Source organism: Pleurodeles waltl, chromosome 8, assembly GCF_031143425.1.
Source record: "Pleurodeles waltl isolate 20211129_DDA chromosome 8, aPleWal1.hap1.20221129, whole genome shotgun sequence".
Classification (NCBI taxonomy): domain Eukaryota; kingdom Metazoa; phylum Chordata; class Amphibia; order Caudata; family Salamandridae; genus Pleurodeles; species Pleurodeles waltl.
In genome coordinates, this window is record NC_090447.1 from 1,324,836,215 (window position 1) to 1,324,851,134 (window position 14,920).

Here is a 14,920-nt window from a genome sequence, read left to right on the forward strand (position 1 = left end):
AAGTTATCTGCCCGGGGGTGCTTTGAAAGAGGCGTGTGTTTTAATTAATTGTTCACTTGGACTTACTATGAGAAGTTATTGCAGTCTTGGCATGACCGGCACAAATGCAGGAGCACAAAGTCATTTTTAGTTTTCTCTTGCGCCGTGCTTATTAGCGTTCGCCTGCACAGAGCTTGGTTAGCGTGATTTGTTGTCTGCAAAACAGACTCTCTCGTGAATGCCGCGCACCGATCTCAATAATACCACAGTAAGCGGTGTATGTAGTAGGAGCCGCGAGCTGAATGAATATTCAGCATGTGAACAATGACAACGTCAATAGATTCACAAAGGCGAAACCTATTGGCTATCCCAGTGCTTGTCTAATTTGAAGAGAAAATACAAAATTTGCCAGTTTGTTCATAACAAACACCCATGGATCATAGGGAATTACATTTAAAAAAAAGCGGTCAGAAGTAATAGAAGGAAACAATGCTTGCCAAAGACAGACGTGAAGCCTGGAAATTATTCGCGCAGCAGAAAAAACACAGAGACGTTTCCTTCTTTGTCAGCTGAAGAGTACAAACTTAAAAGGACAAAAGAAGAATTTAAGACATTCTCAAGAATAAAATCCCAATTGAGAAAGAGGTCGCAGCAGGACATTTAGCAGTAATATAGGTCAGCATGAGTCATACTTCTGAATATATTTCTACTCGGGCTGACTCCGAAACATGAAAGAAAGCTAACTTTTACTTTAAAATGAGGAGCAGTGAAGAAGAGAGTGATTCCAATTAGACCCGACAGGATATATTTGGTAGTTTTTACGCAGAGCGCTCAGCATATGTAATTACTTAACAGAAATCAAGATTTAATCTCCGACAGGAGGCTCCAGGGTTGCGAGTTTAAAATGAGGGAAATCATTGAAAAGCCTATTATTCTTTGGCAAGTGTGCAGCGAGGCCTCTTTTGAGATAACATATTTTCCCCGCATGGGCAGTAGTCTGGCCCAAGCTCGTTCTTTCTAGAGTGAGGCATTGACGCTATAAACTCAGGCGCCAGAACGGATTAGTGGATTTTTCGCGGCCACTCTGGTTTGTGCGTCAGCGCTCTGCGCGCCACAGAGCGGCTGAGCCCACTTCAAGGCACACCGACTTCTGGAAGGAAAAAATCCAATCGTTATTACAGCTCCCTCGCTCTACGCTTCTCAAGTCCCGCAGCTGACTTGAATGCTAAATTGGAAACGTAAACTATGATTGCATTTCAGATTATGGGGAAAAACCTTGTACTCAATTTTCTACTTAAGAGTTTTAATTTCACGTTCAGTAAACACATCCATCTTTTCTGTGTTTAAAACAACTTCAAAGCGCAGAGAAAACAACTCGGATTCAAAACGATGACAGAATGGCTTAATAGTTGTCCTGGCATTGCTTTACTACTAAGAGGACATAGTGGAAAAATAATCTTCACGCACAAGAGGTGGAGGGAGGGGGGTAAACAAATAAACTTGCTATTTACTCATTGATATGCGGGTGGACATTCGGTCCCCAAAACTGCGTAAAGAACACGATCTCTGGTTAATAGGGGACAGAATAAATGTCTCTCTACCGTTCACAGACGCTTGAAAACCAAATCTGTTGCTAAAACAAGGCGGCTCCACCTCGCTGCATTCATCCCTTGAGCCTGACAAAGGTTTTGACAGGCTTTAGAAATTATCAGCGAAAATCAAAAGCTGGGCTCGCTGACAGTGACACGTCATTATCCACTGAAACGCGCGCCTCAAACCGAGTTAAGGAGCACGTACGCAGTCTACACGCGTGGATGATGCCAAATGCGAGCTCACTGGGCACTCCATCCTCAACCAGGGCATTCTCAGTGGCATCGCAGCAGTAAAGTAAAGCGCAATGCCCAAAAAAGTGCAAATATTTACAGCGACAGAGTTCGACTTCCTGAACATTACGTGGGTAGAGCATACCATTGCTGTAAAACGTAGATATTTACAAATACGGCAACTGAAATGAAATCATATATGCCAATAGATCCGATTCAGGCGGGAGACTCCCGTTTTTAGAAGCCAAAAATGGCTTTACTGTGGATGTCTCCCGCATGGAATTACCTCTGCTTCAATGCGTTCTCCCATCTTTCCCATCTACAATGCTGACGTATGTGCGAAGCACCTACAATAGGAACTACACCGCGAGGAGCTATCTGCTCACCGTGCGTTTCTTTACACCACTTAAGAAATCCGGTGAGAACATACACGCCGCCTGGCCCAGTACACAGAACAATGCTGCTTCAAGGGGCAGGTAGAGAGTTCTAGATGGGAAGCTGTCAGCATTAGAACGGTCTTCCATGGGAGGTTAGTAGTGGAATCGCACCACGTTTGTGATACCACCTAGAGCCAAGAGGCGGAGAACAAATAACAGCTACCAACCTACAATTTTATGTCGTGGCTTACCCGTGTCCAGTGGGAGGAGTCATGGTGGAGCCATGCACGATTCCTTTCCTCACCCCATGCCTCCTCCCTCAGGGCCACCTCCTAAAATTAAAAAGAAAAAACGAGATCTACGCGGTGGCCTGCCACCATGTTCTGCTTCTATCTGGCCCACCGTTATCCCCTGATGTTATGCTCTCTGAAATCAACGGGAGACAATATACCTTGCTGCCAGAGGCTTCTAAAGTTGCATCAGCAAGAGAAATATAAGCAGCTGTAATTCTGAACTGACCCACAGTAAAAGATGGAGAGCATGACTGGGACACTAGTGTGTTCCATGTGTTCTCCAGCATCCATGGGGTCTGGAGAGTCCTGGCATTACCCCTGGGTCTGTAGAGTTTCTAGCATGCATTTGATCTAGAGTGTACCAGCACCTCCTAGGCCTCGAGAGTCCCAGCATCACTTGGGTCTGTCCCAGCATCCACTGGGTTTGGAGTGTCCCAACATCCCCTGGGCCTGGAGCGTCCCAGCAACTTGAATCAGTAAGTGCACGGGAGCACACATTAAAGACTTTATACTAAACATTTCATGTATGATTTTGTTGCCACATCCGTATCTGGGGAATATGTCCTTGATTGACAACACAGAGGGTTCCAGATTTTGTTCGGTTTGGATTTTAACGGTGATACCAGAGACCACCTTTCTCATTTTGTTTTATTTGATTTCTTCTTTTCAACAACCATAATATAAAAATAGAATCGTTGACACCTTCATCAACATATGTACAAAGACCATTTGATCCATTTATGCAGTGAGAGACTGGAAGAGGTATTCATCACGCTTTTGGGTGATCTTTTTCCAAAATGAACTTGCCATGTCGAAATATAGATGGGAGTGGGAAGGCAGAAGAATATTTAAACGCCTACCAGAGCAAGAAAGGCAGACTGAATAAATATGACAAGGGGATGGATGAAAGGAAGGAGGAAATGGCTCTGGAGAAGAACTATGACAAGTAAATACGGTGGGTGGGTAGTGGAGAACAGCAACTGGCTGCTTCAAGTCCCTGGAGGTCACATGTACATTCAAGGACCTACACGAGGACAATTTCAACTAATCAGCAGGCTGTACAATTTTAAAATTCAGGACAAATTTTAATTATCGTGTATGAAAGAATCAATGTTTCATAAAGATTAACTTTTGGCCCAACACTGAGAACGCATATCAATATTTTAAGGAATTAAAACCAAAAGATGGTAACAGGACTATGAGGAAGGGACCGGCGTGAATGTTGTAAACGTGGTGTCAAAGGGAAGGAGTGTGGAAAACAATACATATCCGAGAATGGCAAGGTTGTGAATGCCAAACGGAATATCAGAGGTACCCAGTGGCCATAAAGTGGAGGTCGCTCCGATGAGCTGAATGACTTGGGATGTGGAAGTAGATGTCCTTCGGGTCGAGAGTGGCTATGATGTCACCTTGCTGCAGCGGGGGATGACCTCCTGTAGGGCGACCATACTGAAGTGCTCTGACGGGATGTATTGGATGAGAGGATTGGCCTGAGGGTTCCTTCTAGCGGATGAGAAAGTATAGGGAGTAGAGTAGACACTTTTGCCCTGGTGTTGCGAGGCACCGGCTCCATGGCTCCTTTCGGCAGGAATGCCTGAACCTCTCTGTGAAGCGCGTGAGATGTTTGTGGCTGAGGGTGTGGGAGTTAGAGATGAAAGTTTTGTGGGGTGGTGAGGAGCTCCTGCCTTAGCCATGCTCGAAACTCGACACGATTCACTGGTCGAAGGAGAGCTCCCAAAGGGAAGAAATACTTGAAGCCTCTCTCCAGCAGGTGTTGTGTGATCGGGAGGAGGGGTGCGGGGCACGTCAGTTGCTGGAGGCAGAGGCTCTCTTACTGGGGATGTGGCTGCCTACACCCTTATAGTTGTTCCCTCTAAAGGAGCCCCACGATGCAGATGCAAGGTTCAGAATCAGCAGCCAGGCAAACTAGGTCACACCTCCCCCAATGTAAATATGGTGCACACAGTCTTCAGTACCGGATACTGAGTGCGAAGCAGATGAATGTAGAATTACAGGGTTGACAGTGAACCCATAAGAAAAGAAGTACAAAGTATTTCTTATATCTTCTTTTATTTTGACTTCAATACCTTATTAGTACACATCCATAAAAAATCCTTTTGTTTCAGCCGAACTCAACGCATTTCGTTTGAACAGCGAACTTCTTCAGGGCAGTTCATTTAAGTGATCCTTATCTCTCCATTAGTCCAATTAATTTGATGAAAGTGAGCAACATATATTCACATCTCCTATTCTTAATAGCGCCAATCCCAGTTTGTTAATAAGGTTCACTGGTTATTTCCCCATAGTCACGGTCCACTGTACTCCATATTGGCACCGTAGCCAGCGTCCACGTTGTGACAGGCATTTCATATTTCAATAGCCTCTATTAGGACTGGGAAGGTCTGGGGAAGTGGCTTTTGAGCGCCCTCTGGACTGCTGCCTTTGAAGGAAAGACCTGATAGGCACCCATGCCTTGGTAGCCTTGGTGTCCCTTTTTCAATTTATTTGAGCATTGCACCAACCTGAGGTCCGAAGAGGTGCTTACCATCGAACAGCACGTTAATAAGGTGTTGTTGCACCTCCGGCTTGAAATCAGACACGTGGATCAAGGATTGATACTACAGGATGACAGAAGTATTTACTTCCTTTACCACAATATCAGCCCCGTCCACAACACACCTAATGGTGGCACTGAAAATGGCCTTACCTTCTCGAACCAGCTCTTCCCCCCCATCTTATGATGTTGGTCAAGTAGGTGCTGCAAGAGTTACTCCATCTCCTCCAGTGGGCCATGTCTTACCTGGAGAGGAGGCCTCCTGAATTGACAATGTGCTAGTGATCGTCCGCACCCACCGCTACTCTCTTTCCTAAAGCACAGATGCGCCTGTGCTCCTTGTCAGGAGGGGGTGAATCTCCAGGGGCTTGGGCTGCTGGTCTTCTGCGTGGTGGTAACCATTAATGAGCCAGGTAGGACAATACCCCAGATGTAGAGTGGGTCAGAAGGCTTCTACTTTCTCAGTGTGTGGCATGACCACGAGATCTGATGGCTCCTTAAAGATCTCAGGCAGATTTGGTCTCCTCCTTGAGAATCAGAAGATACTGGACAGAACGCTTGGACTTCAAGAGCATCTATACCAAGAAATCATCTTCCTCTGGAGTGGCATACATCTCCATCTTGTGGTAGGCAGCCATGCGTTGAATAACACTGTGGAATGCCCTAGTATCATTGGGGGGGAACCCTGACAGGGACATGGTCGAAGCAAGGATCCAAGGGGGTTGCAGGGTCCACGTTATGTCGTCCCCATGGATCACCTGAAGTATCACGGTAAACTGAAGCAGTCTTCAGCTGGGGAATAAGGGCTGGGGCTACCAGTGTCAGAGTAAGACTTTAGAGACCTCTGAGGAGAAGGCATAGTTGGGGAGGAAGGAGATGGTGATGGTGGTGGTGAAGGTAAAAGTGGAGGTGGATGTGGAGGAGAAACAGAAGGTTTGTCCTAGGGCCTCGGGGGGGGGGGGGCAGGGAGGCAAGAGGGCCACAAAAGTGTCTGAGGTTGAATTTGCCTCGAAGGCAAGCTTGTGCTTCTTCAGCAGGGCCTTCTGAGGCCGAAATCTTGTTGGTGCATGGATGTATTGCAACCCTACTCTGTCCCTAGTCCAGCTCCTGCTGAAGCTGATGGAGGCTGGAGCATTCGTAGATGCCTAGAGAAGATGGCTTCGGTGCTGACAATGTCTTTGCCTTCGAAGGTAGAACTGGCTTTGGGGCCTCTGTGCCGATGGGTGTCCTCAGGCTCGAGTTCTTCCTCTGCTCAAAGGCCTGGCCATGGTGTCGAACAGCACTGGGAGGCAGTGGTCATTCTGGAGGTCGTTTCAACACCAGGCTCGAAGCCTGTTCCCCAGAGGGGCAGTGCTCACCTCCGACGTGCAGCCGCTTATGAGGGTTGATGGTAGCTGGGGCATCGACAGTACTCACGCACTGCATAGTCTTCATACATGGGCTAGGACCGACTGATGTGTACGGAGTGCCCTCTGGAGCCTCTCCTTTCTTCTCTTGGAAGAACTCCTCGCTGTATTTGGGGCTGGGCTGATGGGCCAGGAGCTCAAGTGACTCACCCAAAGTCACCTCTTGCTTTTCTTCTATGCTCAGGGAACCAGTTTCACAAAGATGACGGGCATCTCCAAAGAGGACTGGGACACCCTGCTGTGTACCCACCGTCTATCTCAGCCCTTCATTTGACAGATCGGTGCAAAACATTCCACAAAGGAGCAGAGATGGGTGAACTTTTTATTTGGACATTTCATACATATTCTTTAAATGGCGCCCATTTTATTAGCAAAACACAAACACTCTTTCTATGGAAACCCGGACTTAACCATAACTACACAGTGGCAATTGCCATTGTCTAATTAATATATAAAACACTATTTAAAACTTTCAACATTGTGATGCAGTTGGACTCGTAATGTTGTAACTTCTGATGTTCTAACCTGTGTTGTACTGACCTACAATACAGAGATCCTGGCATGCGCAGTCACAGAGAAGCTCTAGGTACTTTAGTAGAACCAGTATGATAGCTTTCAATCGAGTTTATTGGTAAGAGCCGTGTACTAGATAGAGGTAACTTGCTACAGTCCTTATTGGCTTACAATATATTTTGTTTCTGTGTAACAGCAACAGCTATACAATTAGTTCCATTACTTATTCCCCAAAAAACATTCTGAAACCTAAAGGAAGAGGTTGCTAAAGAATAAGTTAGTTACCTTCAGTGATTCTCTTTCTGGTGAATACTCTAAATGCAGATTCTCACCATTAGAGTATTCCCAAGATGCCACTATGTGGCGATGTGTGTCTCCACACAAACTCTATAACACCCCAGAAACGACAGAGCAGAGGCGTACACAACTGCCCTGTGTGCTGATGTCAGTTTCTCGCTTGACTCTTTCTGAGCCTTCAGATGCGGAGTATAACACATTTGTTGGTACCCGTGTGTAAATCTCTTATTTGAGACCTTTTTAGATGTTAAGAGAAGGCCACCCCACAGAACAGAAAAGTGGGAGGGCAGCAAGGAATCGGACGTTAGATACAGTATTCATTAGAAAGAGCATTACTGAAAGTAAGTAATTTGTTCTTCTGATTGAAACACCTAACCACATGTTCCTCACTTTTAGAATAGATACTAAAGCTGCGTACCTCCAAAAGGTGGAGGGATGATAGTGTGAACTCAGACCAAAAACCTTGCAAGACTTACAGGATGAAATGTACTTCCAGCTGGACATAGTAGTCAAGGTAGTAGTGCTTGGCAAATGCGTGCACCAGCAGCCATGTCGCAGTATGGCAGATGCCAACGACAGGCACTCCCTCTGCCAATGCAGAGTTACTAGGCATTGCCCTGGTGAAATGGGCTCTCAGTCCTTCCAAAGGCTGCTTTTTGGTCAGTGCAGACCACATCCTAATGCAGAAGAGAACCCACATCCACTTCTGCACAGCCTTCCATTTCTTTGTCCTGGGGGACTACCACAAACAACTGGACAACCACGTAGTGTTGCTTGGTGCAATCAATGTAAAAGCTAAAAGCCCTTTAGGGGTTCGACTGATGAAGCCTGCTATCCTCTTTTCAAGGGGGAGGAGGGGAAAAGGACCATGGGGACAGTGATGGATTGCCCCATGTGGAAAAAGAGACACAACTTTTACCCAGCAGGCCATCTGAGTCCTCAGCACCAGTTTGTCTATAAAAAAAAAAAAAAAAAGGATGGTATTGGGCAGTTACACTGATAGTGCCTGAAGTTCATTATACAAGAAGCTGAACTGATCACAATGAGGAGACAGTCTTTAAAGTCAAAAGAGGCAAAGAAAAGCTGTGCATCGACTCAAAGTGTGTACAAGAGAAACTTCAAGGCAAAATTTAGGTGCCACTTTTGCATCACAAATGTTTTGGAAGGGAACATGCTCTTCAAACCTTTAAGAAATCACATCACAACAAGTGATTTAAACAAGCACGGTAGGACTAGCAGATGGAAAATAGGCACCAATGTCCAGCAAACCTTTATTAGTGCCCAATACATAGCATTGCTGGGACAAAGACAAAAGAAACTATAAAACATGGGCCGCCAATTTTTCATAGAACCCAGCATAGGTGGATTTGAAGCAAGGATGACATCCACAACTTCGGTGGGCAGATTAAACAAAGTCAAATACCATCAATCTCCACTCCTGGAAGTGTTGCTCAAGCTGGTTCAGGTAAAGGGCCCTGCCCTGCTGCTGTGTCAGGAGATCCTTGTTAAGTGGTAGCCTCATCGGAGGACAGATCCTCATACCCAAAGTTCAGGGTACCACAATCTCCTAGCCCAAATGGAGCCACTAAGATGACTTGGGCCCAGTTATGCTTGATCTTTTTCACAACTTAGGACAGGAGAGGCAGGGGTGTGAAGGTGTAGAGGAATCTCCTGTTCCATTCCAGCTATTATGCATTCCCTAGCAAGTGTCTTCACAGAAACTCAACACGCAAATCCTACTACTGCACGTTCTGGATAGTAATGAAAACTATAACCATGTTTTTCCCCTCTACCAGAAGGCACAGTCCACCACCTCAGGACACAAGCGACAATAACCCACCAGACACTGCAGCTAAGCTCATCCACCTACACAATTCAAGGATCCCACCAGGTGATCCGCTCCAGCCAACTGCAGAATCGCAGAGCATCTTGCGACTGGACCCATAACCCTACTCCACTCTACTTGTTGCAGTACCACATGGCAGTAGTTTTGTCCATATGAACCTAAGAACCAGGCTCCCCTTAATGCCTTAAATGCTTGATGAGTGGCCCTCAGCTCCAGCAATTTGATATGGTGCCGGGTTTCCATCAGAAACCACAGTCTTCTGATTGCCAACTCCTGCAGATTATCTCTCAAATACAGCAGTGATGCATCCGCCTCCATGTGGAAGAGAGAGGGGGTCCTGCCCCTCCAGTCCAAATGCAATCAAGCAGCCACCACTGTAGATCATGCGCAGTTTTCTCCGAAATCTGAATGGCACCTGCAGGTTACCTTGGTGCTGGGCCTACTCAAACTACAGATTCTACTGCAAAGCCTGCATATACACCTGGTGTAGTTGACAAAGAGGATGCAGGATCCTATAAGAGCAAAAGCCTCAGAGCTGCTCTCATTGAGATCCTGGAACATCAGCGGCTGAAACATCAAAATCATAGGAAGAATGTCCTGCACTCATTGCAATAAAGAGAAAGCCCTGGACTGTTCTGTATTCAAGACATGTTTCTGCCCCTATGGCGGAACTGGTAAGTTCTGGGGATGAGAGGCTTATTTGATTTTGGTGTCAGTACGCACCAGACCACCTTTATGTGGGCCTTGCTGTGATGAACACTGCTTTCCTGATACAATTTTGCCTTTTTAATCAAGTGATGAAATAATCTTTAGGAGTCCCAGTAATCTGAGGATCGGGACGCGTAAGAGCACACTTTGTTTTTGAACTAATGGCTTGACTTTTCACATAATGATTTATCTCTGGCTAGGACTGATATTTACAGCAATCTCTTTACGTAGCTACCCCTGTTGATACCTGATGCCATACATTACCTACTGACATATGGACACCTTTGTGATTTTTCATCTGGCATTGTTAACAGTATATGCACATTAAAGTATTAATATTTCATTCTCATTAGAGGACCTTTTCATCGCATCATTACGTGAACACCCTTTGAACTGTGTCTTTGTGACATTATGGATCTCTGCTGCCACCAACGATTTAAAAGGTAACATGGGCAGTCTTTTTAGACACATTTACGCTCGGTTTAGCAGCAATACATATGTGTTATACTTCTGTTATTTCCATACCACTGAGTGGTCCTTACTCGTATGATCACGCACCACCCTAATTCTTTGTTCCATGTTAACTGAACTCATGGCAACTTTTGCACTTCACACTAAGACATATATGTCTATAAGAAAGCATTGGATTTGTTTGGCTTTTTCCCCCTCATACACCCACAATAGTATAATTCTAACTTTACTTCAATTCTCTTTCTAGTAGGAACAGAGCTAAAGATTTGCCCTTTTGCTATTTACCTTCCATAACTGACATATCACTTGCTGTTGTATTTTTATTTATTCTTATCACACAGTATGTGACTATAGAGGACATCGTCCCCTCTCAGACCAAGGAGCTTAATTCCCTTAATTAATAGGGTAAGGAATAGACCCCTAGAGCCAGTGAGCCATTTTCTGCATGTGCATTGAATTTGTGCATGCATTTGTGCTGACTTTTTTATGAGCACAATGGTTTGAGTCTTTACTCTCAATGGCAATCTCATTTATGTTTTTAGACATACCTGAGGTCCCAACTTTAAAAGTGAAAGGCCTGGGCACCATAAGCTATTTTTAGATTTTTTCCGGATCCCGCTGTTTATTTAGTCAAACTATATATAAGAACTCCGCTCTTCTTTTTCATCCATCAGGAGGTTAAGTCTGCCCTGGTGGCATTGTCTTATCAAGGTGGGGTTAGGTTGCTGAGGATGAAGCATGACATGATTAGTGTGTGAGGCTTATACTCCCAAAAGGAACAGATTTCTCACGTTGATTGACAGGAGTTTTAGGTTACCCAAAAAGGGCAGAGACTTATACCTCTTATTAGGGGATGAAGTCTTCGAGTTTTCCATGCAACTGTACCTTTTTGTGTTTACAAGTTTAACCCTACACTAATAGAAGTACCAAGTCCACTCACCTCTTGTAAGCCCATGTTAAAATAGCCATTATCATAATAACAAGGGGCTAAATTATCTACATCCCCACAATCATCATCTCTAGATGGCGTCAAGTTTTGGTTAGAATCAGAGTCAAAAAGATAGTGGAGCCTCTGAAGGCACATACACTCTAAAAGGGTCATGGGATTACAATCATGCTATTTGGTGGCTGGCTGTGCTGTAATAATTTCATAGTGCAACATCAGTCGGAATTGTTCTGGAGTCTGCTTGGGGTCAGACATTGATACCAGCACCTGATCCTCCTTCAGCGGTGTTGGTACTAGGTTTGATGAGGGAGTGACAAACTCAGATTGTGGAGCCAAAGCGGAAGTCTGTACCAGAGCCTGTACAGAGACCATGACGGGCATAAAAAAGGGTCAGACAGCACCAAGGACAAATCTTCCCACGGTTACCAGACTTAGGTCCCCTATGGATATTTGTGGTCCAAAGGTAGCCAGAGGAATCCAAAATATGGCCTCCTTAAATGGCTTTGATCTGCTATGGCATCACTGATGACCCTTCAAGGGTCCACCCGGACTTACTGAGGAATCTGCATCAGACCGGAAATTCAGAGGAAAACAGAACATTGAGACACCCTTGTGTCTTCTCTCGGAATAGAGGGCAGCACAATGGGGTCAAGTCCCTCTTCATCTTCGTGTGTTTATGTTTGGTCTTTGACCACAAAGTTGATCTCTTGCAGGAGTGAGTCCAACCCCTCGACTTGAAGAAGGAAGTATGTGAGGCCTGACGTCTTCTTGTGTTCTGCAACCTAAAGCTTATCTTCTCAGTCCAAGATCACTTTAGGCCACATCAAGGGTCCATTAGAGCACCCCTGGCGCACTACTTCATGCCCTGTCCAGATTTGAAATAGCACAAACACACCTTGTAGGGGTCAGTGACGCCACATCTGTTTCCTAGAGTTGTGGCATAGTTTGAATGTTTTAGGAGAGGGCACTAGCACACTGGTTCAGGAGTCATTGGAAAGCCAACAAAATTGGAAGTAGAGCTATGATCTATGTCAGAATATATGGAAAGAAAGGAACTGATGTCAGTGTTCAAAGGTGGCCACAGTGGGCAGCTCCGCGCCATCATTTCCATGGTGGTATGGCATAGGCGCGGAGCACACAGCACCACCTAGCGGCATGCAGGAGTATTGCTGAAAAAGCTTCTGATCCAGCCTGGGGAATATTCTAAAGAGGAGGGACCTGCATTTAGAAATATCCATCAGAAACAAGAACATTGATTGGGAAGATAAGGAGCGCTAATAACAGCTCAACATGGCCAAAATGTACCTGGTCAGCTGCAGCAATGAAAATATGTTCAAATAAACGTTCAAATAGCAATTCATATTTTCAACAAATTTACAAATGTAATAAAATGTGTAACTGACTAAATACTACATCCAGTATTTTGTTATGTACTTACAGAGCATATTGCACTAAAGGCAACTTGAAGACATCAAACACTTCTTTGTTCTTCATTAAGTAGACTGAACGCAAGTAGGATACAAAACACTAAAAGAGAAATGCAAAACAACAATAGTGTCAATATATTGTTATAACTTAAGAAAGCACAATCGTTACCCACTTACATGTTTAATCTGATTAGTCACATAGCATCCATGACAACATTTAGAAGGGGGGGAGAAGGAGGGAAAGAGAAGAGGGGAGGGAGGCAGAGATGGAGAGAAGGACAGAGAGAGGCGGTGCGGTGTCACTGTGTGTCTTGTACAACATAAAAGCAAAACAGGGTAGCTGAAGGCAGTAGCAGCAGACCAAAGGTGAGGCAAACAATCTTCATTGCTTCCCACACCAGGAATTATGAAAACCAATGTATCAAGTTCTGCAAACGAGCCTTTAACTTTGTTTCTCAGAGATAGGGCTTTGCGAACAAGTGGTGGTTGAAGAAGCCAGCGTTTCAGGTCAAGCTTGTGAAGAATGTTTCCACTAGTAGACTGGTATGCCCTTTCTCTGATGGACCTGAGCTAATTTCGGACTTCATAGCAGTGACATTTAATCTCAAAGTGCTGTTGAAGTTAACTACTGCAAGAATTAAGTGTTGAAGGAAAGTAGGTTATGCCTAAGTCAAGACATTTACTGAGTTGACTGGGATGCATTCTTAGATGATTCCAGAATCCTCGTCAGTGTCTATCTGGACTCTCCGACAGCATCATACAGAAATCTACTGTTTGTTGAAAGATAACATGCAATTTCCAGTCTTAGTATCTACAACTGACTATCCTTAAGATCACTTAATATATGCTGACTGCAAATATTCACATATTGTACTGCAGAGGAGGGGTGAATAAGTTGGAATGTTACTACAGAGATTGAATACTGCACCTAATATGCTGTAGAGGTTTGTCCAGTATTGCTTTTGTACTAGTGGATTAAAACATTGAAAGTCTAGTACTGTTTTACATGGCTTCATAAATGAATTAGCATTCTAAATGTGCATAGCAGATGCAATTTCAAAACGTCAACCTTTTGGGGGTCAGTTTGTGTGATCACAAATGCAACAACACAATATTTCTTTGCAGACTTCAATTTGGCTGTTTCTTGTGAGTTTCTCTACCGTTCAGTTAAAATCCAGGTACTTCGAGTTCTACTTCCCTGTACAAGCCAGAAATGAGTAGACTAGCAGCGAACCTAGTAGAAGGAAGAGATGAGTTGTTTGCCTTTGGTAACTGTCATTCAAGTGGATAGTGTTCAGAATCATGGATTCTTCACCTTTAAAATATCCCCAAGCATCAGACTGGTTCTCTACCACCCCAGGAGCGACAGAGTGGAGCTGCATAATCTCCACCCCTTTGTACTGATGATACTTCCTTAATTTTTCTCCTTCCACAACTTCAGAAGCAGACCACTGTGAACAGACTACGGATGACTCTGCCAAAACCCATCTTGGAACCCTATATTGTTCAGGAGTCCATGCCACAGAATGGAGAGGTGGAGTGGAAGTGAAGAACATGTATTAACTGAGTAGTCACCAGAAAGAGCATTATCAAAAGTAAATAACTTGTTCTTCCTATGGACACTTCTAAACAGATTCCCCACATTTAGAATCAATATCATGGCAGTACCTCCCGAACGAATGAAGCGTGGACTCAGACTGGAAAATCTTGGAGGACTGAGCAGGTAAAATGACCAGTCCTTTGGACCTGGCTGTCAAGGCAGTAGTATTTTGTGAAGGTGTGTATCCATGCCCATGTTGCAGACTGGAAGAAGTCCTGAGGTAGCACCTCCTTGCCAATGACACAGTAGCAGATTTGACCTGGTAGAATGGGCCTGCAGACCTTCAGGGGTGATTTTCATGGCCAGCACACAGGAGATTTTGATGCAGAGGATTATCCATTTTAACCAGTCCTTTTCTTCACCATTTTCCCTTTTCCATAGAGAGCTGATCATCCACACAATGTTCTTTTGTGTGGTCAATTTAGAAACTCAAAGCCCTCTCAGGATTAAGCTAATGGACCATCGACCTTTGATAAAACTCATTACAACAGGTGATTTAAATAGAGAGGTTTGATCAGATAAACACAAAGGCCTGACAGATAACCCACCACAGCCTTGCTGGGACAACAACAGAACAAACAATACTACATCTGAAGATCTGGCCTGCAGAGAGTCAGCATGACGAGTGCCAGACCAGGCAACTATGTTCTCTCAGAGCTCAGCAAAGATGGACTTTGTCA

General features: G+C 44.6%; 1 protein-coding gene across 1 annotated transcript in view; it reads right to left on the reverse strand.

Annotated features, from left to right (window-relative positions):
• The window catches only part of DDX10 (DEAD-box helicase 10), a 794,248-nt gene that overhangs the window by 588,812 nt on the left and 190,516 nt on the right, over positions 1-14,920 (reverse strand). Inside the window, exon 12 of the mRNA XM_069202312.1 lies at positions 12,652-12,740. Coding sequence (XP_069058413.1) covers positions 12,652-12,740 — 89 coding nt within the window. The remainder of the gene's footprint in view (positions 1-12,651; positions 12,741-14,920) is intronic.